The sequence below is a fragment of the Spermophilus citellus genome (genome assembly GCF_964194105.1).
Source record: "Spermophilus citellus genome assembly, chromosome: 16".
Lineage (NCBI taxonomy): Eukaryota > Metazoa > Chordata > Mammalia > Rodentia > Sciuridae > Spermophilus > Spermophilus citellus.
In genome coordinates this window covers 87,311,666-87,335,496 of record NC_138196.1, presented here as the reverse complement: position 1 = coordinate 87,335,496, position 23,831 = coordinate 87,311,666, and the positions used below count along the sequence as shown (strand labels likewise).

At 40.9% G+C, this 23,831-nt stretch overlaps 1 protein-coding gene across 4 annotated transcripts in view; it reads right to left on the bottom strand.

The window, feature by feature from the left end:
- ERICH1 (glutamate rich 1) overlaps window positions 1-23,831 on the bottom strand; it is a 90,803-nt gene that overhangs the window by 39,452 nt on the left and 27,520 nt on the right. For all 4 annotated transcript variants that reach the window (XM_081269819.1, XM_081269818.1, XM_081269817.1 and 1 more), the window contains exon 3: window positions 17,112-17,246. In XM_081269819.1, coding sequence (XP_081125945.1) covers window positions 17,112-17,246 — 135 coding nt within the window. The remainder of the gene's footprint in view (window positions 1-17,111; window positions 17,247-23,831) is intronic.

Below are 23,831 nucleotides of genomic sequence, written 5' to 3'. Positions count from 1 at the left end.
AAACCAGACCTTTCATAATCATTCTGTCTAAAACCAACCAATCCTTTGTTTACTAGGAAGAGTTTGTTAACTATCAAGCACCAGCTCAAATTTCATGTCCTATCTAAACTCTCCCAATTGCCGGATGCTTTGTGTTCCCACAGCACATGGTCCAGGTACTGATAACAGTTGCTACTTATTGGTAGAAACTGTTTTTTCTACATACTGACCTACCACCTCTCCATGAATAAGGATCGTACAACTTCTTTTTCCTTCTCCTTCTCTTCTCTCTACCCTTCCTCTTCTTCATTTTTCTTGAAAGGGTAGGATTTATTCAAGTGAGAAGAGACAGAGCTCCCACAGGATGAGAGGAGACCTGACAGAGGCTACCCATATCTCCGACTTCTGACCTACAAGGTTCCCCACAAACAGCTTAGTTTTAGATGCCATAGAAGTAGATATGGAGCAATAACAGGACAATCCTTGCACTCTGAAAGTCAAAAGCAAAAGTGGCTTGTTGGGCTTGGGTTGTGGCTCAGTGGCAGAGCACTTGCCTAGAATGTGTTCAATTCTTAGTACGGCATATAAATAAATAAAACAAAGGTTCATTGACAGCTCAAAAACGAATTAAAAAAAATTGTTTATCTTCTCCACAAATAACGACTCAATTGTCTTTGGAGCTCAAACTAATAGCTACCTGTGGCCCATTTAAATTTACAGCAGCCGAGTTACTTGTTATCCCCATTTACAAAAAGGTACTCTCTTACTCTGGGTTTCTCTCTCCCAATCAGACTGATAAGGATTAAGTTAGGTAGGAATACTGGGTGCCCATGATTTTACTGAGAGCCCTTGACAGTGAAGGAGTTGATCTACGTCACACAGCCAGTGCTACTACAACCTAAAACAATGCAGTGAGTCCCAGGATTACTAGGAACCCAGAAGCCATGGACCAAAGTGTGCAAGAGAGCCACCTGGTGGAAATGGAGTATAAAGCCATCAGAATATGGTCAGTCGTCCCCAAGTAGAAGAGATGTATCAACTTGTCTAACTCACTGCCTAACTGCTAACCTTTGTGAACACTAGTGTTTCTGAGTAGGCTGTGATTGCCCTGGGATTAAGGACTGACTGAAAACATAAATGCAATGAAATTTACATTGAAAACTCACAGACTCATACTGCTTCCCTGTTTCAAGATTCAGCAGTCTTGTGTAAATCCTTCCACCACAGTCCAGCTGCAGGGCCTAACCTTGGACCCTCATGGAGGAATGCTTATCTTATGCATGGTGCAACAGGGAAGTCCTAACACTAAATGCTATGTTTGGGGACATAGTGCTGTCAAAACACTGGTAAGTGCAGTTTCCTTGTTCCTTTGATAAGAAGTTTTTCCCCTGCTGGTGTGGGGCTGGGCTACGAGGCAGTTTCTGGACTCTTGGTGTCTTAACTTCTGTAAGGTAATACGTATGTATTACCCCTGGCTTATCATGACTGTTACATGTACCCACTATAAAAGCTATTCTTGCTGCACAATAAAGTAGATGCTGAGCCAGGAGACTACTACTGGTTCTCTAAAACCATTTCTGGACGGGTTTTTCTGTGCCCTCAACCTCCCCACTGTTGATGATGGAGGGTTAAGCCCCCCAGAACAGTCCCATTTCTGTACAGCATCCATGTTGAGTATAACAACCATATGAATTTTTGCCACACCAGAAAAATTTTCCTTTCATATTTCATGAATAATTTTTAAGAATAAGGAACAGATAGCGATAAAGATAATGTACAAATTCCATGGGAAATCACATGTAACCAGTAAACAAATTTGTATCCCTGCAACAAGTGAGAATAGGTAGGCCCAAGGGAATAACACAAGTCCTACTTAACAAAATGAAAACTACCCTCAGGTCAGAGGGTGCTGCCAGGCCACGAACCACTTACCTGGAGTCTGCAGAGGGTGATGGCTGGGAGGCAGCCATCCTTCCATGAGCATTCTCTTGCCCCTAGTACTTGCTAGGAGACGAGGTACAATCAGGAAAGAAGCCTTGATGGGTTCTGCCCTGTGAAGCTCAAAGCTTCGTCAGGTCACTCATTTGTTCTGTGCCTGTCAAGTGCTTCTGTTCAGTTCCTCACCTTCTGTTTTCTCTCTCCTTGCTCTTTTACTTCTTTCTCATCTAATCCCTCGTTATACAGACTAGAAAAGTGAGATCCAGATGGCTGAAAGGTAAATGAGATGGGAAGACATCTACGTTCTGGCATGTTCTCCCATTTTGCTCTGCGGAATCTTCAGTAGCCATGGGACGGTCTCTTTGTCTAAGGACTCTGACGGCTCAGGTCACCAGCAGTTCCGTTCTGTGGATGAGCAGGCTTGGTGACCACACAACCAGATGAGGCCACGCATGTGAAAGGCTCTGACACTGAGAAGTGTTGTACGAGTAGTCTTCTTGACTTGGACTTTTGAATTGAAGACTAACTTAAAGCTCACTTTTTCAGAGGTTAAGTTGTGCCCTAGAGAATGTGATGGGCTCTGAGAACCTCAGATTAATTCTCATTCTTTCCTCAAGAGTTCTGTTTTCTTCTTTGGACTATGTTTGTATTTTCTGATATCCTATAGATCTTTCTTCACAATTAGGATTATTACTATAATCATTTTTCCATACTTGAGTGTCTCTTCAGCTTTAGGCAATTTGCATTGTATTTTAAAAATGATCTCCTGTCTTATTTTCATACTGTCTCATTGTGGAACCTCTATTAGTTGAATACACATTAACCAATATCTAATAAAAGTACTCATAAATCACTCTAGTGAGATCTAGAAACAGTATAAATCTTTGCTAAGATATAAATATTAGTGTCATCCAAATATTTTTGTGAATATGTGCCAACAATGCTTTGGAATAGGTAAGTGTGATTTAAAAAAACAAGGGGCAATCAGAACAAACTTGTCCTTTTTGACTCTATCCCTTTCTCCTTCCTTCCTCCTTCCCTCAGCAGGCTTAAAAAAATTGTGTAGATTCCACTGATAAGGTATTTCAAAATTAACATATGACCTTCTGCACCCACACAATCTTTACTTATTATGACCATTTTTATTAATTGTATATTAATTATATATATAATTCTATTAATAGAATTCAGCATGATATTTCCACACATGCATACAACATGACCACACACTTGTTGGCAATTTGCTTTTCTCAGATATTTTTTATTGGTGCACTATAATTGTTCATAATGGTGGGATTTGTTGCTACATATTTATACATGCACATAATCAATGTTTTTCACCAATGTCATTCTCCAGTATTTCCTCTCTTTCTGTCCTCCCTCTACCTGGTCCCTTTCCTCTCCTCTGTTGACCTCACTTCTATTATCATGAGATATTTACCCATCTTTATTTTCTTTTGTCCTTTTTAGCTTCCACATTTGAGAGAAAATTTATGGTGCTTGACATTCTGAGTCTAGTTTATTTCCCTTAACATAATGTTCTCAAGTTCCATTCATTTTCCTGTAAATGAAATAATTTCATTCTTCTTTATGGCTGAATAAAGATATATCACCTTTTCTTACATCATTTATCCACTGAGAGACACCTAGGCTGGTTCCATAGTTTGGCTATGTGAATTGTGTTGCTATAAACATGCATATGCATGTGTCATTATAATATGCTGATTTTAATTCTTTAGGAATAAATACAGAAAAGTGGTATAGTTGGGTCATATGGTGGTTCCATTCCTGCTTTTTTGAGGAACCTCCATACTGATTTCCATAGTGGTTAGACTAATTCAGAATCCCAACAACAGTGAATTTATTGTTTGTATTCTTGATTGCTGCCATCCTAATTGGAGTGAGAGGAAATCTCAGTGTGGTTTTGATTTGCATTTGCCTAATTGCTAAAGATGTCGAACATTTATTCACATATTTGTTGGCTATTTGTATTTCTTCTTTCACAACGCATCTGTTTAGTTCATTTCACATTAATTAACTGGGATTTTTTTTTGGTGTTAACTTTTTTGAGCTCTTTATACAGTCTAGATATTAATCCTCTGTCAGAAGAGTAGCTACTAAAGATTTCTCTCCCATTCTGTAGATTCTCTCTTCACGTTATTTTCTTTGTTGTGCAGAAGCTTTTCAATTGGATATAATTCCATTTGCTAATTCTTGGTATTAATATCCAATCTTTTTTGAATAGAGCATTATTGTTATACATACTAGCTGGGTTCATCCCTACAAGATCATACTCATGAAATCTAACCCACTCTATTTCAGTCCTTGTTCCTCTTCCCTTCCCCTCTCTCCCTCATCCTTCTATTCCACTCCATTGATCCTCTCCTTGCTTTCCACACACAAAGAAGTGAAATCCCTGTGGCATATTTATATGTGGACATAAGATTTTGTGAGGTCCATTCTGCATTTTCTCCCCTTTCCCATCCCTCTTCCCTCCCTCTCAATAGCCTTCTTCTACTCCAAAGATCTTCCCTATATCTTTATGTTATCCTATGACTCTTCCTGCTGTTTCCCTTATTTTGCTCTAGCTTCCAATATGAGAAGCAGTCACCCCAGAAAACATCTGACCCTTGATTTTCTGCATCTGGCTTATTTCACTTAGCATGATGTTCTCCAGTTCCATCCATTTACCAGCAAATGCCTTAATTTCATTCTTCTTTATGGCCAAGTAAAACTCCATTGTGTACCTACACACATTTTCTTTATCTACTCATCTGTTGACAGGCATCGGGGCTGATTCCATAATTTGGCTATTGTGAATTGTGCTGCTATAAACATTGAAGTGGTTGTATCACTATAGTGATTTTAGTTATTTTGGATAAATACTAAGGAATGGGATACCTGGATATATGGTGGTTCCATTCCTAGTTTTTCGAGGATCCCCACACTCTTTTCCCCAGCCCACATAGCCTTTAATCAAACAAATACCTAATGCTGCGCTAGTTAGCTTAATGGAGACAAGAAAGAATCTGGGTATGGAATACAAGTGCCAACAAGACACCAGACCCTATGAAACAGGTCCAGACTTTTATTTCAACTTGTTGACAGGTGTGAGGCTGTGGAGGTCACTGATCTAAACGAAGATGTCTCCATCTTCAGTCTACCTCACAGCCACCTCACCTAACAACAAGGAACAACAGGCTTTGACAGAGTTAAATGTTCTGTCTCACTTTAACACATTAAAAAAAGAATGAAAAACTACCATCTCCAACTTTGCCATATCCTGAGCAAGTGTGAAACACAGAAGCACCGCCTGAGCCAGCACAGGGCTCTACTGGATCTGGCTGTACCCTATTACTCAAAGGAGCTGGAAATTGAGCAACCCATTGTAGCAGTCACCCCAGAATGCTCAGAGCTATGTCTCAAGCTCTTTTCAGCAAAGATAAAAGCTGAACAGTAGCTAAGACAGCATCAGTAAGATCTGAAAACTATCTGCCTTAGATCGAAGGCCTGATTCTGTCAAAACACATTTAAAGGATGGGTGTCTAACTCTTACAGAATGCACATGGGAACTGTGCATTCAGTTCATGCTTTCAACAGTTTGGAAATTAATACCTATTTCAACTGGTGCTTGCTATTGGAAAAATAAGCACAATAGCTTTCATACAAATGACTTGGATCCAATGACTCTGTGGCTTAATCTGAGCACAAAGACCATGTCATGCAGTGAAACACTCTTGTGATTATGAATCAGAAGAGTACTGACACCTGCCTTAAATGCTATTTGTATAAATCATTATTCAACTTAGTTCACCAAATGCTGACTTAGACATGCTCCAGCAAGCACTGGGCCAGGGCAGTTCAGGGAGGGAAAAGCTGGCCACACGCACATCTGTGCAAGTTTGCGTATATCCGTTTGATTGGCACAACAAACTAGGCCAGGATTACTGACTCCATAAGGTAGTCAGGGAAAAGCCCTGAAGAAGGACCACACAATTAGGAGAGAGAAAGAGGGGAGAAGACATGTCTTTGGGGGGAGGATGGGTAAGAAGAGTTGACTTGAGAAGGCTGAGATTTCTCCAGGGAGGATGGACCTGATCATCGGGAAGCTGAGCAAAGGCCTGGAAGCAGGAGGCAGAGGGTGGGCAGCAGTCACATGCTGTTGGTTGGCTAAGGTGTATATTGGAGGGGGAGGGTTGTCACATGCTGTTGGTTGGCCAAGGTGTATATTGAGGGGGGGGGTTGTCAAAGAGGCTGCAGCCTGGGGCAGTGAGTCTAGAAAGACAAACTAGACTCTGCTGAGATCAGATGATGGTGGAGGGCACCCCAAAGCCTTTACTGAGCAGTGCACTAACTTGGCAGTAGCTGAGAGGCAGGGGAATCCTGGAAGTCCAAGGCAGGCACAGGGGTGGTGGGAGCTGATCAGGTGCCCAGGGGCCAGGTAACAAATACAAAGAATGATAGTAAAAGAAATCTGAAGTGATAGAAGAAGAGATGATGAGCCTCACCACAGGCCAAATGGCATTGAGTAGGTGGGCTGGGCCTGCCAGGAAGAAGACCCAGGCCAGGAGGCCGTAGAGAGGGCAAGGGGGTCATAGTCAATTCTGCCCCAGTGTCCTGAGACCCACAGGGGTAGGACCCTGATCCTTTCCCTTTACCTGGTCTCAGCTGGACTTGCTACACTTGCTCTGCTACAGGCTGAGCTGACTGGCCATCCTGCCTTCCCTGCTATGGCTGGTAAAAACTGCTGGTAGGCAAGACAGCCAGAACCTGAGAGTGCAATGTATGCTTATTAGGGTTTGGACGTGAGATGTCCCCCCAAAACTCACATGTGAGACAATGCAAGAAGGTTCAGAGAAGAAATGATGGGGTTGTAAGAGTCTTAACCAATCAGTGATTTAATCCCCTGATAGGGATTTAACTGAGTGTTAACTGAAGTGGTAGGGCGTGGCTGGAGGAGGTGGGAATTAGGGCATGGCTTTGGAGTATATATTTGTGTCTGGAGAATGGAGTCTCTCTCTCTCTGCTTCTTGATCACCATGGTGTGAACTGCTTCCCTTTGCCACACACTCTGCAGCCCGGAGAAATGGAGCCAACCTTCTATGGACTAAGACCTCTGAAACTACAGGCCCTTACATTAATTTTTCTTCCTCTATAGTTGTGCTAGTTGGATCCTTTAGTCACAGCAGCAAAAAAGCTGGCTAAAACAATGTTGTTTTGGGTATACACTAGTATTAAATTATTTAGATATTAGATATATTGTTGAAAGAAAAAAGCCACCCAAAATCATGAAATAGAATGGAAGGATGTGCTGCCCTGGGTAGGAAAGGCTGATGGGCACAAGGGGAACACAAGATATGCAGGGCTTCCAGTGAAACTGACCAAGTTCCTTGCAATATTTTCAGAAATAGAATAAAGAATTTAGGAATGGCTTATTCTCGTCTTCCCCAATTCTCCACAGAAGTGGGGTTATCCAGAGAGGTATACCAGCCTAAAGGGGGTGGCTGGTGTGCCAGAGTGATGAGTGTGCTCCAGCCTGGCTCTGCGTCCTGACCGTGGACATCTGGCAACTCTTTGGGGTAGGGCTTATGGGAAGTACTAACAGGTAGACGCATCTCACAGGCACGGGGAGTAGATACTGGAGGGACTATGGCAACTAGACCAGCCATGCAGGAGGGTAAAAAAGCCTTGCTTATTCTGCTGTGTCCATTATGAGGGAGAAGAAGTGGCAGCCGTCCTTGGTTCAGGCCTCGAGGTGAGCACTAGGTAAGTAGCTCAGGGACTGTTTTGCTGCTGCTGAAATTACAGATATAGAGACTAGGTGACTCAGGATCTTCCGCCTCCCCATACTTTAGAGTTCACAAGGTTCATAAAATCTGTTATAAGAAGAAAGGTGGGCACCATCATGAAACATAGCAATTAATATGGGCCATACAAAAATGTAGTTATTTAAGATAGTAATAACTAACCAGTTTATAGACTGGTAACATGGCAATTACTAAAGATAATGAAGCTTTTATGAAGAAAATAAGGAGAATGAGGGGACAGCTGGAGAATTCTAGATTTCAGTAGGCGGGCAAGAGGCACCCTGGTTTCTATAGGGCACATGCCTCATCTGGGCATAGCTACGGCTCTGTGACACCTGAATGCCACCAGTTGGGATGTGATACTGCCATCAACTGCATGAGCAGACCACTGCCAGGGGAGACTGTCCAGCCCCAGATGCTAAGATGCAAGGAAAAGGGGAATTAATTTACTGTAAAGATGTTTTCTAAGTTCACTGAAGAAAATCAACAGATAATGCAATAGAAGGTGCTGAATTTAGGTAAATGATTTTTTTTCTTCCCCCTCCTCCTTTTTTTTTTTTTTAAGAGAATCTATGTCATGCTCTCCTCAACAATAGATATTTCAGATGGATCAAATGTTTTGTGTGAAATATATAAAAATAAGGCACCACATGAGGATGATTTATATGTTTATTATCACAATTGTTCTTTTTTAAAAAATATTTTTTGTAGATAGACACAATACCTTTATTTATTTTTATGTGGTGCTGAGGACTGAACCCAGTGCTTTACACGTGCTAGGCAAGTGCTCCACAGTGAGCCACAACTGCAGCCCGCACAGCAGTTCTCCCTGGGGTAGAGATGGCCCATGTGGAGCATCCCGGGTGCTGCCTCCGCAGGGAAGGCGGATGGCCAGCCGGCTCGGCCTCTAGCAGACGTCAGGCACTGCCATTTCAAGTTGGTTCACTCTATGGGGGTGACGATTTTTCTTATTGGTTTATAATAATGTGTTCTATTTTAAGGAAATTAACTTATCTACCATGTAACATGCAAATATTTCCTGTTTTTGTTCCTTTTTCAACTTTGTTTATAGTGTCCTTGGCCATAAAGAAATTTTAAGTTTCTTCATGGAAAAGCTGTGAGTTTACAGTTGTTGGAACTAGAATTCCCCCGGGACCATTTTCTCACATGAACATAGAGGGGATGTTCTATCTAAACAATTGGCTAAAATGTGAATTCACATTTTAGGAATATAAATTGGGACTGCTGTTCCAAAGACTCTAACACCTTAAAACTTGGGAACCTACTTCCATTTCTAAGAATTTTCTTCAGGAGCTGATCAGACATATCTGTAAAATATAATGATGCATACATGCCTGTACAAGGGTGTTTATATACAAAGGTGCTAGCGTAGAAAACTAGTTATAAACAAGTTATTCTTAAAATATACTTAATCCTTCTTGAAAAAATGATATATCTCTATATACTGAAAAGTAAAATCCTCCATAATACATTAAAAGCAGTCTATAAGACAGCATATACAACATGGCACGATCCACACGAAACCTGCATATGTACACATAATGTGCATGGGGCAAGATTTTAATAGATGCTGTCTCAAGCCCTGAAATGATATCTCACTTTATGTATAACCTCTGCAATGCTTGGTTTTTCTTTGATTAGCATTTTTGTGATAAACAAAATATTCTCCATTGTAGGGAAAACAACACCCCCTACCCCCGGACCCCAAAGGTCAGAGCATATAGAAAAGGAAGAGCCTTCCTTCCTAAAGGCTTGCTTGTTTTTTTAGTTTAAAACAAAACATTCTGGAGAGGTTCCAGGACTTGTTCTGGCACCAACTGCAGGCAGGGCTTGTGCCCTTTTCATTATGAGACCAGCCTCTGCAGCTACTGCTGTGAACAGGTCCAGTGAGTAAGCTCAACTCTGGTGGCACTCAAGCTAGCCGCCCCAACAAATATGCCTCAGCTCAGTTTCTTCCAAATGACATATGTTTATCAATTAGAGAAAGGAAGGATGTATGAAACCAGTAAAGGGAAATGAAAGAAATAGCTAATATAAGTATTTACTTTAATTGGGGAAAAAGGATATTAAAGTGGTGGTCCTGACAGATGCATTGCAAACCAAGTGAACACACTTCAAGTGCTGCCAGCTCAGGATTACCAATGTTTTCAACAATGCGCATGCAAGACATCAGGCTCCACAACTGCCTGAGGGTCCACTGGAGAGCTAGAGTTGAAATTAAAGATCGTAGTCATGACTCTGTTTCTAAGGAGACGGAAGGGGATCAAGGCTTGTTGCTATCTGTTGCAAAGCTGACTTCTCAGTCTAGCTACTCATACATGTTAAACAAACATGGGGCAGAGCAAGCAGCACAGAATGAGACATGAAGATATAAATGTAAAAGGCAAATCTGTCATAAAATGAAATGTGACACAAGGCTGACTGAACACAGAATGTTCATACTGGGAGAAGAGATGAAATAATGAAGGTCCACAGAGCTTAAAATTAGACTTTATTGGAGAAGACAAGAATTCTACAAAGGAAATGTGAAGTTATTTCAGTCACAAAATAAAATGCATCAGTTATTGGAACAATACATAATCGTTTCATACCAACAGAAAACTAGTTTTATGAAATACAGAACTCATGCAGTGGAAATGCAGTATCCAGTTCTGTTTTCAAGACTACTCTCCTTGACTTGACTCACTGTGATAGTTTAAGTACAGAAAGATATGCATTCTGATGGTCTTGATGAGGCATGTCAAGATTAGGGTGTGGGAACAAACATACTCACCGGTGCGGATGACGTTCCGATGTGTGTTCAAACACAAGTACATGCCTAACCCTTGCTAGTGAAAGAAGATGCAGAGACAGGGGTCACCATGGCTCAGAGCTACACTGGGTTTGAGCACCTCAAGGCTTGACAGTAACAATGAGTCTGGAGAGCAAAGACGGTGGGTGTAACACTAGATAAAGCTGGAGGGGCAAGACACAGGTTTTCAAACTCAATGGAGATCTTGAGGAGGGAGCTCAAGTCTAGTTAGAGTCCAGGAGGCCAACCTGCCATAACTAAATACAGAAGAAGCATTCTCCATGTAAAATGTGAATTGCTTAATGACGGGAGCTCAAGAGAGTTTACAAAGACTTTCAAAAGCTTCTCCTCTAGTTTTTAAAGATCTTCTTTCTTCTGTATCTTGCTTTGTGTCAGACACCCACGCAAGTGGGACCATGTACAGACTTGGAAACACAGAGATATGATGTTCTCCGGAGGGGGCTTCATTCAAAAGCAAACACCACCACCTCCCACAGGGACTTTCACCTCAAGGTCAGAACTACTTGCTCACCACCCACATTGGGAGACACCCCTAACAACTGCTGCCATGTCTCCTCTGTAACAGCTAGATACCCTGGTGCCATTCAAACTCTTTCCCTTATTTATTTATTTATTGGTACTGGGAATTGAACCCAGAGTGCTTAAACACCGAGCCACATCCCCAGTCCTTTTTCTATTTTATTTAGAGACCGGGTCTTGCTGAGTTGCTCATGGCCTGGCTAAGATGCTGAAGCTGGCTATGAAGTCACGATCCTTCTGACTTAGCCTTCCCAGACGCGGAGATTATAGATACGCACCATCAGGCCCAGCTTTCCCTCATCTTATGCTGGCAAAATGTCACTAAGACCAGCAGCTCCCACCTTGGAAACCCTTCAAAACAGTTCTGTATTTTCTCTATCACTTGGTGGGCTTCTCATTTACTTCCCCCAGAATGAGAAGGTCTGGACTACAAATATGGTCCTGCTACCCACTGGACTCACAACGGGGCATGGATCCACACAGCAACAGGACAAATCTATGCCTCCTCCATGTGGAATACACATAGCTTGTCACTCTTCTACAAGGTTTTCTTGATACCTCTGCTCGTGAGTCCTCTGTGTGGTCCTGCTTCCACCTACTGGCTGACTTGTGCTTTGAGATCAGCATCCCAGGCTCTGCTCTGCCTTTTTCAGACAGGGCTCCCAGGCTCCCTCCTCCTGTTCCCTCAGGACCACCTCTTCTTTGACAGCTCACCAGCCACTACCATGATGGCTTGCATATGAACCACCCCAACCAGTATGACCACCTGGAAGGCAAGGTTCCTGTTTGCCATCTTCATATCATGAGGGTCTAACATAAACATCTAAAAGGCACTTAATAAAGAGAACTAGTTATGGAACACTGATGATTATGTGTATTTCCAAAAAGGGAAAGACGTAGCTCAGAAAACTTAATGTCTTCAGGAATTAATCTAAAAGGAATGAGTTACATAATTCAAAGACAACTATCAGAAAACAGAGGTCAAGGAAAAGCAACTGCAAATGAATGAAAACAATGAAAGGCTAAAGGCTGAGCTTCCCAGTAGCTGAAGAATAAAGGGCATCAACAAGAAACACACTCATATCCAGTAAGTAACAGTATACCAGTTCATAAAATCCAAGCATTTTTCTGATTTTTTATGTAAATGTTAGTGATTGCACAATGCTCAGTAATAATTTTTTTGTGGGGGGGGCATACTGGGGATTGAACTCAGGAGCACTCAACCACTGAGCCATATCCCCAGGCCTATTCTGTATTTTATTTAGAGACAGGGTTTCACTGAGTTGCTTAGTGCCTTGCCATTGCTGAGGCTGGCTTTGAACTTGTGATCCTCTTGCCTCAGCCTCCCAAGATGCTGGGATTATAGGCGTGCACCACCACTCCAAGCTAAGTAATAAAATTTTAACAAATCATTTTATAATAAGCAAAGGAAAAGAAACAATAAACATTCTATGTCTTTAACTAATCTGCAATAAAAGATGAATATAAAAATGAAACTCCAAGTCAGTATTTTTTTATGGACAGGTACAATAACATAAACCAGGTATATGGCTTTACTATGGTCTGACTTGATACAAAGAACATATTTCCAAAACCTAATGAACTTAATGATTCATGTTTTCTTTGAACTGAACTCTCAAATACTGGAGTTGGACTTTGGATGAAAACTTGACAGCTCACCAATACGCACTTTTCTTGGTGGTGTACCATTTAGGAATGCTAAGGATAAGAGATATTTTCTTCTTAAGTGATCAGACTTGTATCTTACTCAGGTGCTCAGGAACATGCTTCTGGACAGTAGTAAGGATGGGACACTTTCTAATCAGCAGCTCCTACCTGTCATGTGTATCTACTAGACATCATCTAGAGTCTCCAAATCCTGTAATGTGAGTCACCCAGAGATGAATGTGATTCAGTATATTCTGAGGACAAATATTACTTATGATTCTAGCTACCCCAGAGGAATTTTAATATAACTGCAATAGATTATATAACTTCATGTAGGGCAGCATCCTATGAATGTTCCAAGACAGCGAGCAAAGCAGTGTTCCTGCCAAATAAATGAGTTAACATGCTAAAGAAGGTTGGTGTGCATTTCCCACAGAAAATATGCTAAAAGGAAGGCTTTCTTTTGGTATAATCTGTGGAGAGAATTGTTCTGTCACTAGTAGCCAAGGGTTCACAGGCTTTGGAGAACATGAAACATGAAGAGAAATGATGCCCTGTGGAAGAGGAAAGAGCAGGAGCCTCCACTTACCTATGGTTCTGCTGCAATTTAAACCACAGCCCAGGTGGGGAGAGTTCTCCCAAAAAAACCCCATTTGCATAAAATTATGCATTTTAAGACTGGAATTCAGGTTTAACAACACCACTTCCCTTTCCTACAATTCTGTCCACCTGCTCCTAACTAATGATAAACTTGAAAGAAATCGGAGTCTGTGAAAGACAGGAGGCAGAGTGGAATGAACTGCTGAAATCTGGGTCTTGTTCTGGCTTCTGAGCACAGTCCTGTCTTCATCACAGATACACACAAGCCCTGGAACAAGTTTGATAGTTAATAAGCACTGGATTCTGACTTTTCACAAGGCACTGGGCCAGGAACCAGGGAAAATGAGACAAAGAACATAGTAGAGTCCCATGAAGCTCAGGACTGACAGATGCAAATATGGGCCTAGAGCAAATGTTATAATGAAAGGCCTAGACTAGGGGGTTCAAAGAAGGCTTCCTGGAAGGAGAAGTAGCCCCTGAGTGCCATGAGGAATTCAGATGTCACTGCAAAGGCCAGATGGGTGGTAGCGGTGCTAAGGGCAATCAGTGTGAACTGCCCATGGACTGGTACTTACAGAACAGGTCTGAGCAAAGCCCTGAGCACAGTATGTGGAGGAAACTGGCGGGGGCCAGAAATGGTAGCAGCAAAGGCAAACATGAGCCAGGTCTTATCTTTCACAGTCTTTAAGAAGTTACCATCCAGGTGATTAGTTGATTCTGGAAATTCAAAATAAAATCAAGGACTGGAAGTGCTTCTTTGAGAAGTAGGGACACTCTGACATTTTCTTTTCAGCTTTAGTCCTCATGTTCTTTCCTTAAAATTGCAACTGAAGAAATTCAGAACCTCTTCTTTCTCTCCTCTTTGATGTCTCTATGTCTTATTCCTGTACGATCCTTGGAGGTGGTCAGAAAGAGGTGTATATCCTGGGCCCTGACATTTCCCTGCTGCAGGCTCCGAGCGAGCCCCCTCAAGGCTCCAGAAAGGCAGCAGGCCTACCTTGGCATCACCCCCCACCAGCCTGATGCAGTACAGTGCAGAACTCTGAATATTCTTTCAGTATGGAGGACATAGGTAAAGTAAGTAAACACTGCTGATTCATACCTTTCCTCCAACCTTATCTATTCCAGTGTTCTTAAATGGTCTACTTCATGGGGGTTACAGTAAAAAAAAAATATGAAAATAAATAGACAGTAAAAAAAAAAGGGAAATAAAAATGTTTGGAGATAAGCTATAAGCATTCAAAATATCAACTTCCCAACCCAACTTTGATTAATAAGTGGTTTAAAACTGTTCTGAAAAACTGGGTTAATGGTTTCAGTTCATGCTAAGTTATTAAATTAACTAATAGGACCTCCTGAAGGAGCTATTCCATAGAGCAGACGGCAACCATCCATGCTCCAAAAGGCCTTCTGAGGACAGTGCCAGATGGTGAGGGCAAACACAAAGTTGGGATCAGGTCAGGGAGGTTCAGAGGCCCCATCTGAGGAAACAACTGACAGGTGTAGGCCTGCTGCCAAGCCTCATGCCCTTGCCCACCCACTCCACGGCAGTGATCATTATTCACCATTTCCTTCTAAAAACAGAAAGCCTGTATTTACAGCTCCCAGGGACCAGAAAGCAAAGGAGAAAATGAAGTAAGAGTATTATTTTGCCCAACAACTTCTAAAAATGTTACTTGTAACAATGTATTCGAAGTTTCAATAACGTTACCATTAAATGTGCCTGGGTGCCACAGCTATTTAAATATAATGAATCCTAATTGCTCAATTCTCCTGTTTTTTTTTTAATTTTGTAGTTGCATATGGAAAGTATGCCTTTATTTTATTAGTTTATTTTTATGTGGTGCTGAGGATCAAGCCCAGTGCCTCACACATGCTAGGCAAGCACTCTACCACTGAGCTACAGACCCAGCCCCTCTCCTCTGTTCTTTGTAGGGCAATTAGGTTTGTTCTCACCAGCCCATAACTGTTCCCAGAAACCTGTCTGGAGGAGGTGGCACAGGCTACATAGGCCATGGGAAGAAAGTAATTACTTGAGGGACCAGGACCCTTGATCACGATGAAACAGTTTATGTAAGAGAAATATCTGTCTATGTAGCACTAACATCTTTCCATTTTCCAGAAGTTTGTCCTAGCTTAGTACCACCAAACAGCTTGGGAGGTGCTGTTAGCTTACAGCAAAGAGAGGCTTTCTCAACCAGAATCCCTGGGGCCTCTCGAAAACAGGCTGCCTGCAGGGATATCAGCAGCACAGCTACCTTACATTGTTACTGAGCACAAGTGAGGGCCAACTATATACAACAGCATATGAGTAAATCAACTGCATACAACAGGGCAAGGCTGAGAGCCAATTGCATACAGTGTATGAAAACCAAGTATATATGAAAGCAGGTGAATGAATGAATGAATGATTGAATGAGAGTTAAATGTATGTAGTAGCGAATAAGTGAGAGCTAAATATACACCACAGCACACAAAAGAGAGCCAACTGTATACAATGGCACAAAGATGAGAGCCAACTGTGTACAATAGCACATGAGAGCTAACAATATTCAACAGCAGATGAGCCAACTGCATATATTGCCAGATAAATGAACTAACTGAATACAAAGACATGAGTGAAATAATTGCCAACAAAAATGTGTGAATAAGAACCAACTGCAAATAAGAGCATGTGAATGAACCAAACATATTTTCTTGTTCAACACATTAAGTACATAATGAATTTACTCACCAGAGTAATTTATATCCATAAGAACACAGTTAAACTTTCTAGTTAAAGAATGTATCTAATAATTGTATTTCAAAGATTTTCAACAAAGCTTGAAATAAATGAATACACAATGCCTTAGTTATCCCACTTTTGATTTCATGGTCTCTGACTCTTTAATTAGGAAGGCAGAAAGGTCCATATTAGAAAACTATATTTATTTCCTTCCTTCCCACCTTCCTTCCTTTCTTTTGGGTACCACACGGGCATTCAGCCACTGAGCCACCTCCTCAGCCCTATTTTATATTTTATTTAGAGATAGGGTCTCACTGAGTTTGAACACACGATCCTCCTGTCTCAGCCTCCCGAGCTGCTGGGATTCCAGATGTGCACTACCACAGCTTACATTTTCTTAATATTCAAATTAATTAAGGCTTATAGTGTAGACTTTCTTATTTTATACTTGCTAAAGTCATCTAGGGAAATTAGATGTATATTTTTCCAAAGAGATACAAAATAATTTCATTCCTTGATAAAAAAATTTTCAAAAGCTTGGAAAATTAAGAAAAAAGTTCTATTAATAAAGACAAGTACTATTAATATTTTGACGTATTTATTCCAGACTTCTAAGTTCCCCCACTAAGTATTTTTTCCTATTATTACAAGTTCTTTTATAATCATTTTTTTTAATATACCAGGGATTGGTATATTACCAGGTATATACCAGGGATGCTTAACCACTGAGCACATCCCCAGTCCTTTTTAATGATATTTTATTTTGAGACAAGGTCTCGCTAAGTTGCTGAGGCTGGCTTTGAAATTGTGATCCTCCTGCCTCAGTCTCCTGAGCCACTGGGATTAAAGGTGTGCGCCACCCTGCCTGGCCTATAATCATTTTAATAGTTGTAAAATATGTATCTGTACACTCTGTGGTTGTTACACAATGATATGGTTACCCATATTCCTCTAATTATAAATTTAGATAATTAATTTGTGATACTAGAAAATAAAGATTTGTTTGCAAAAATTTCCCCTTTCTTCCCACACAACATTTCACCTTCTACATCTGGACCACTGGAGGCACTCTGGGAATCTGTGCGGCTGCTGGGCTCTGGCAAACAGGGAACATACCCCTCAGGAGGCAAACTAACGGTATAGAGCTGTTGTTGAGGCTGGATCTTAATGTCACCATCTGTAAAGAACAAAGGGAACTGATGTGCACTGGTAAATATTACATAATGTAACCACACATTTGTTTGTCCTGACTACATGAGAACTGTTTCTCCAAAAAAATTCAATGAAGATAAAATAATAAATAGCTCAATAAAATCTAACCACTGACATAAATACCACTCTTAATAAACCAAGAATTTCACCAAAAAAGTGAGTCAATTATATATCTAGCCAGGAGAAAGGAACTTCTATGATTATTTAAATGCACATTAAGTTACTTATAAACTTCTGAGTTTTCATAAGATAAAAAATAAAACTATCTCATGAATATGAAACAGAAAATATAATAGTCCACAAAACACACCATTCATTATCATGTCATGAAACTTTCAACATTTTGGTGCAGTTTTTCCAAACCTTTTCTCCATATGTATTGATAACGCATATATACTAGGTGTACATACCCACAAACAGTCATAGACAAGCATGCACAGACATGTATGTGCACCCACACAGAATATATGCAGACACAGACACACACGGATGCATACAGATATATACAGACATCCAGACACATCAATGCCCCCTAAAGATATACACACTTGCATAAATATATAAACATAGAAACATATGCAGACACATAGGCACATAATATATACCTTCATGGGATCATGCCACATGTATTATACATTTATATATATATATATATATTTTATAGTTAACTGTTCTCTTAAACTCTGCACATGGAGGCAGACTAGGCCTGTCATGCATGGTTGCTATGACCACCCCTACTGCATACTCTTCTGCACACCTGGCCACTTAGTTCCTTCATATAAATTCCTACAGATGGAATTATTGATTTGAAGGGTATTAGCCTTTTGCTGACTTTCTATATGTACCATCCAGAAAGGAAACTAACTATAAGTGGGCTGCTTTCTTTCACACTCTTTAATATTGGGTAGTATAAATCCTCTTAATGCTCACATTTTCATTTAAAAATATGGCAAAGTGACTCTCTTATGTTTGGCAAACATGCATGAATATCCCAATTAGTGTTTCACAGATGAACACTTTATTTTAAAACAAACAATAACAAAGATGAAGCAAAATCACTGAGATATATAATAGAATATATGGTTTCAAGATATTTAATATAAAATATTAAAAGTAAAAACTTTGAAACATTTTCAAATACCTCTGCTACAATGTATTTCATTCTCTTAAAGCTAAGATGCCACAAATGTAGTTAATTTGATTCACCACAGTTGATTAATTACTATGTCACTCTCTGCTAGAATCAAGGGCAGATGGAGACGTGCTTCCGAGTATACTATCTCTATCGGTACCATCAACATTTGATCATTTTTTACAGAATATTTTTGGAAGTTTTTAATCACCTAAATCTTTCTTAATAAGAAAGTTAAATAGAACGTAGAGATGTCATTGTTCACTTAATTATTAGGATGAATATGGGAGGTATCATGGAAGTGAAGCATGAGATGATTCATGCAATGGAAAATTACAATGAATCTAAGAAGAAGTTTTTGAAATGCATCATGGTAGGCAGACAGAGTCTTCTGGGAAGCCACATGCTGACTTTACAAGCTAGGCTTTTGAGCTGCAAATGACAACACTGTCATCATCAGAGGTGTCTAGGAGAGGTAGGCAACTGTTACCCAAGGTCTTGGTCTGCTTTTCTGTAAGTAAATGTGATCAGGTAATCTATAGTAACATCTATTTCTATTTCTATATTCTTTCCAGGGAAAAATGATTTGTTGTGATGACATTCACCCTTCCAAATGTTAGCCAATACACTCCATACTCAGTTATAAACAAGGAAGACATGGGTCACACTTTGTGGAACAGCCAACAGCCATTTGAGTCTCCAACCCACCATCTTCACCAGATATGTGGAACATTCAACATCTGAGCTCAGCTTTTGGGGATTGCTAGTCTTCCAGGGGAGTGATAGAGACATGGAGAGGCAAGAGGGATGCAGTCTCTGCTTGAGGAAAGTCAACAGTGGCATATCCCTAAGAAAATACACAAGAGGTTGGAAGTCCCTAAGTGTTAGAAGGGACACACTTTGAGCAGCTCTATTGGTTTTCTATGATTTAATCCCACAACTCACTTGGAACACAACCCACTGATTCTATCTCTTGCACTATCCCCAACCCCCATCCCTCTTTCCAGCTATGATTTGGTAGAAACCCTCCTCTGCTTATGTCTACAGAGTTCCTTTCTCTCTGTCCCACCTGGCCAATACCAGTGCTGAATACCATAGAACCCTCACTTCCCCTCTCACTTCTGAGAGCCTACAACTGTCACCTTAAGTTCAGGACCAGGCATCTTTATGTCCTTGGTGCCACATGAAAACCATCTTTCTATCTTCTCTATAATGGCCCTTACTCTTGACTCACTGTGAAAACTAATAAAATGAGAGGGTTGGGTTTGCAGCTCAGTGGTACAGTGCTTGCCTAGCACATATGAGGCAATGGGTTTGATGCTCAGCACCACATAAAAAATAAATAAATAAAATAAAGGTATTGTGTCTGCCTACCAAATAAATAAATAGATAAATAAATAAATAAAATTAGGAGAATTACACAGATGTCTGCCCACCACAGCAGATGCCACAAGAACTTTTCATCAGACACAGTGACTTCCAACTTGCCCTAGGCAAGGTCATCTCATCTCCCCAGACTAGCACTCTATTAACTCCTCGCCAATTGGCCATTCTTCTCCAAATTCCATAAGGCCACAAATTCTTCTTAGCCACAGTGGTTTCCAAGTTTTACAAAGCACATAGAAATAAGTACTTCTTTAGCATGGTCAAGAGTCAGTTACATTACCAGGACTTTCAACAGTTTCTGACGTCTCTTCTTTTCCCTATCATCCCTGCCTCCTAATCTAGGTTCACTTTGTTTTTACTAAAACACACTGGATTGTTTTCTTGGTTAGGGTCTGTGGGTGGTAAAATCTCTGGTTTGTAGATATGATAATATCTTTCCCTTGGTCTCTATGTAAGATTTTATTCCTGACATTTACTTGATAGACAGCTCAAGACTACACACATGCCTGATAAGTCTCCTTGCCACGTCCGCTCTGGGCTGACTCCCCCCCAGGAGAAATCAAATACTACTATGTACTGTGGATTCTTGTAGCTATCAGAATTAATTCAAACAAATAAATCAACATATAACATTCCTTTTTCCTTCCATTTTTTCCCCCAGAGATAAACTCTCTCACTGCCTCATACACCTTCCTACTCATTTCTGTAAGTCATGAAGGGGCTCAGATCCCTTTTGTTGACTGCACATGCTTCCAGAGGACAAATGTGCCAAAAAGCATTTCACCATCCTTTCACCATTGGAAATTTAGACTTTCCAAATCCCTCTTTATTCTGAACACCACCATACTGAATAACCTTGAGCATGGCAATTCTGCATATATGTTACTCTGCAGGAAAACTGGCTGGAAGTAAAACTGCTAGAACTCAGGTGTGTGCATTTGGAGCTAACGATGTCCATGGTGTATGTTCAGGCTTTAGACAGTCAGGTCTGCTCACCTGCCTGCTCCTGACCCAGGGCATGAACGAAAGTTTGACCTATGACAACAGGGATTCCAACACACTCTTGATTTGTTTCTATTATAATCAGAGGTAGAGCATCTTTTTTTCAGGGATGAGAGATTTGTATATCTGTCTGTGAATTGCCTCTGATGCTGCTTTGCCCAGAGTTCTTCTGAACTTGTAGTCATTTTCTTATTAACACGTGAGATTTTCATACATTAAGGAAATTAACTCTTTGTCAGTACTAATATTCAAATATTTTCCTAGTTCATTGTTTTCTGCCTTCACGGCCTTTTGGCAATGCAAAATTTTGCATTTAAAATAGTATAATTAGAGCTGGAGATATAGCTCAGTTGGTAGAGTGCTTGCCTTGTATGCACAGAGCCCTGAGTTCAAGCCCCAGCACCCCCCCCACACACAGAGTATAATTAACAATCTTTCCTTTTATGCCTTTAGGTTGTACATGAAACTCTACAGGGAAAAAAATCCTCTAATAGTTTCTTCCAGCACCTTTATGGTTTCCTATTCAAACTTAAGATTCTGGATCCTCGTGAAGTAGTGCTGAAGGAGTTTCAGATGGCGAAGTTCAATTCATTTTTTCTCACATAGCTATGCAGGGGCCCCCAACAAAATCGTAAAGTAATCCACAACCCACTAATTCCCAAGTCCCATTGTGCTCTGTAGACTAGAGAGTCCAGCAGCATAGAAATGTCCAGCCTGATAGAAATGCTCTATACCTGAGTGTCCAATTACTCTAGGACCAGGAAGTTTTTGAAAAACTGTCAGTTTAACAGGAAACATAAGTTTTAATCTTCAATTTTCAAATTAAATAGCTAAATGTGGGCACAGGCTGTTGTCAATAATTAACCATCCTGAGCAAAGGGAAGACCTAGTAGTCTGTCACCTAACTGTCGGTCAGAGTCTCACTGTCTCCTGACCCAGACGGTAAAGTCACCTCACTGTGGGTAAGGGTTTCACTATCCCTTGACTTGAGTGGTCGTCTTGCTCATCCTCTTGCTCCATCTGCCCACACTGCACTTCCTTCATTTGATACAGTACAGCACACTCCGACAATAAGCCTGTGCAAGCTAGTGCCTCTGTCAAGAACAGCCTGAGGACTAGGTCTCCATGGGTTCTACACCTTGATGTTCTTCATTGTGTGTTTCATTCAAAATGTGCCTCTGTAACCGCCTCCTGCACTATGCCATTTCTTCATAAGTTCCTATTAGATACTCTGGAAACATTTGCAGTCAACCATGTGCTATGCATGGCTTTACTGTATTTTTTCATATTTTGCAGTTATTCACAGATTTTATCATGTAGTCCCAGTAGAATGTGAATTTAATCTTGGCAGGATATATCCATTGCTATTCTACAATCAGCAATCATCATCCAATATCTTACTAAATGAATCATTGTCCGATTGGTTATTCTCAGTGTTGCTTCTGTAATACTGTGATGGATCTGAGGTGCCCTGATCCCTAGGAATCCATTGCTCTAGTCAACTCATCAGAATTTATAAATCCATAACCTGCAGCAGCATTTTGGCAAGGCAAAAACCTTCCTTGTGTACAAGATGAGTCCTAGCTATAATGTCACAGCTGGGTTAGGGCAGGGTTTAATCCCAACTAGCCTGGTAGTATGGGACTCAGCTTCTCTATTTCTGGAATAATCATCTCTCCCATAAATGACAGCTGTAAGATTGGATCATGTGTCTATGCCTGGCATGTGGCCCAGCATCAAGGACAGCAGCACAGAGGGTGTTGATAAGGAAGGAGCAGCAGCAGCACTGGTGAGAGGGACACTGGCTCTGACTGCTGGTGGGGCTACAGCCAGCTCAGAGGGTGCCACACCTGAGTGCTACGGTTCCCTAGGCTTTCCCCAGGCCTATGACAGCTCAGGTGGAGTCTACTGAACACACTCAGGAAGGCACAGCTTCTCTAAGAAGGATACTAGGGATGCCATAAAGACTATGATAGGCAAGACCTCCATCCCACAGAAATAACTTCCTGAAGGGAAAGAGAAGAGACAAACGGGCATATATTGTGTCAAAGAAAGCTAGGTGACCTGAACTAATCTAACAGTGGGAGAGGGACACCAACCCTAGGGGACAGACTCATTGTGCAAAGGTATCAGAGTTTCCTGAAGTGATTCTGGCTACACCCAATTCTGGTCAGAATCCCTAAAGGCTGAGTAGTAGGCTCTTGGGCATGTGTGTCTGTAGGAAAATGAAGCTCTTATAGTCCACATACCCTGCAGTTACTTTTCCACTCAAATTGTCCTTAACATTGAGGCTCATTTGCCACAGTCTGGCTGGGCACAATTCAGGAGCCACTTGTCAAAAGAAACGAACTTTATTTTTAGAACCACACATGCCAAACAAAACAGCTCCTCAGGAAAAACCTTCAGAGCCCAACTGCCACCACCGGCGTCCCACAAGCCTCTGGCCCTGCTCTCAGGCGAGAGCAGTTTACCTTATCACTTACCCTCAGTCGTTCAGTGGGGCCCACCATTGTTTAGAAGTCCCCGATACCAGGCACTGTCAGGATTAACTCATCTTACAGTCAAGACAGCTGACATTTTATAAAAAAAGAAAATCAATATGCGAAGTGTTTGTTACCAGTTCTTTTATTTGCTTTACTTGCCACTCCTACATTTCTTACCCTTTAAAACTAGGATTCAAGTGATTCACCTTCCACCTCCTCTAAGTTATACACTGCACCAACTACCTTATATTACTGCTCTCAAAAACAAAATCTGCTTTTAAAATGATTCTATGGATGTCAATTTACAAGTTTTCCAGCTTAACTTGCTCCATGTGTGTACATCTTGAAAAGCTGACAAAATAGCAACAACTGATGATAACATGGGGAAAAACTTACTGCCACAGGAAATCACGCATTGTTGGTTTCTTTCTTCTTGCTTATTTGTTTTATACTTACTAGTTAAAACAAAAGACCTGCTTAATTTGTTATACAAAGATGTGTATATCCATATCTAACTGAAATCAATGTGCCAGAGTAGAAAATGTCC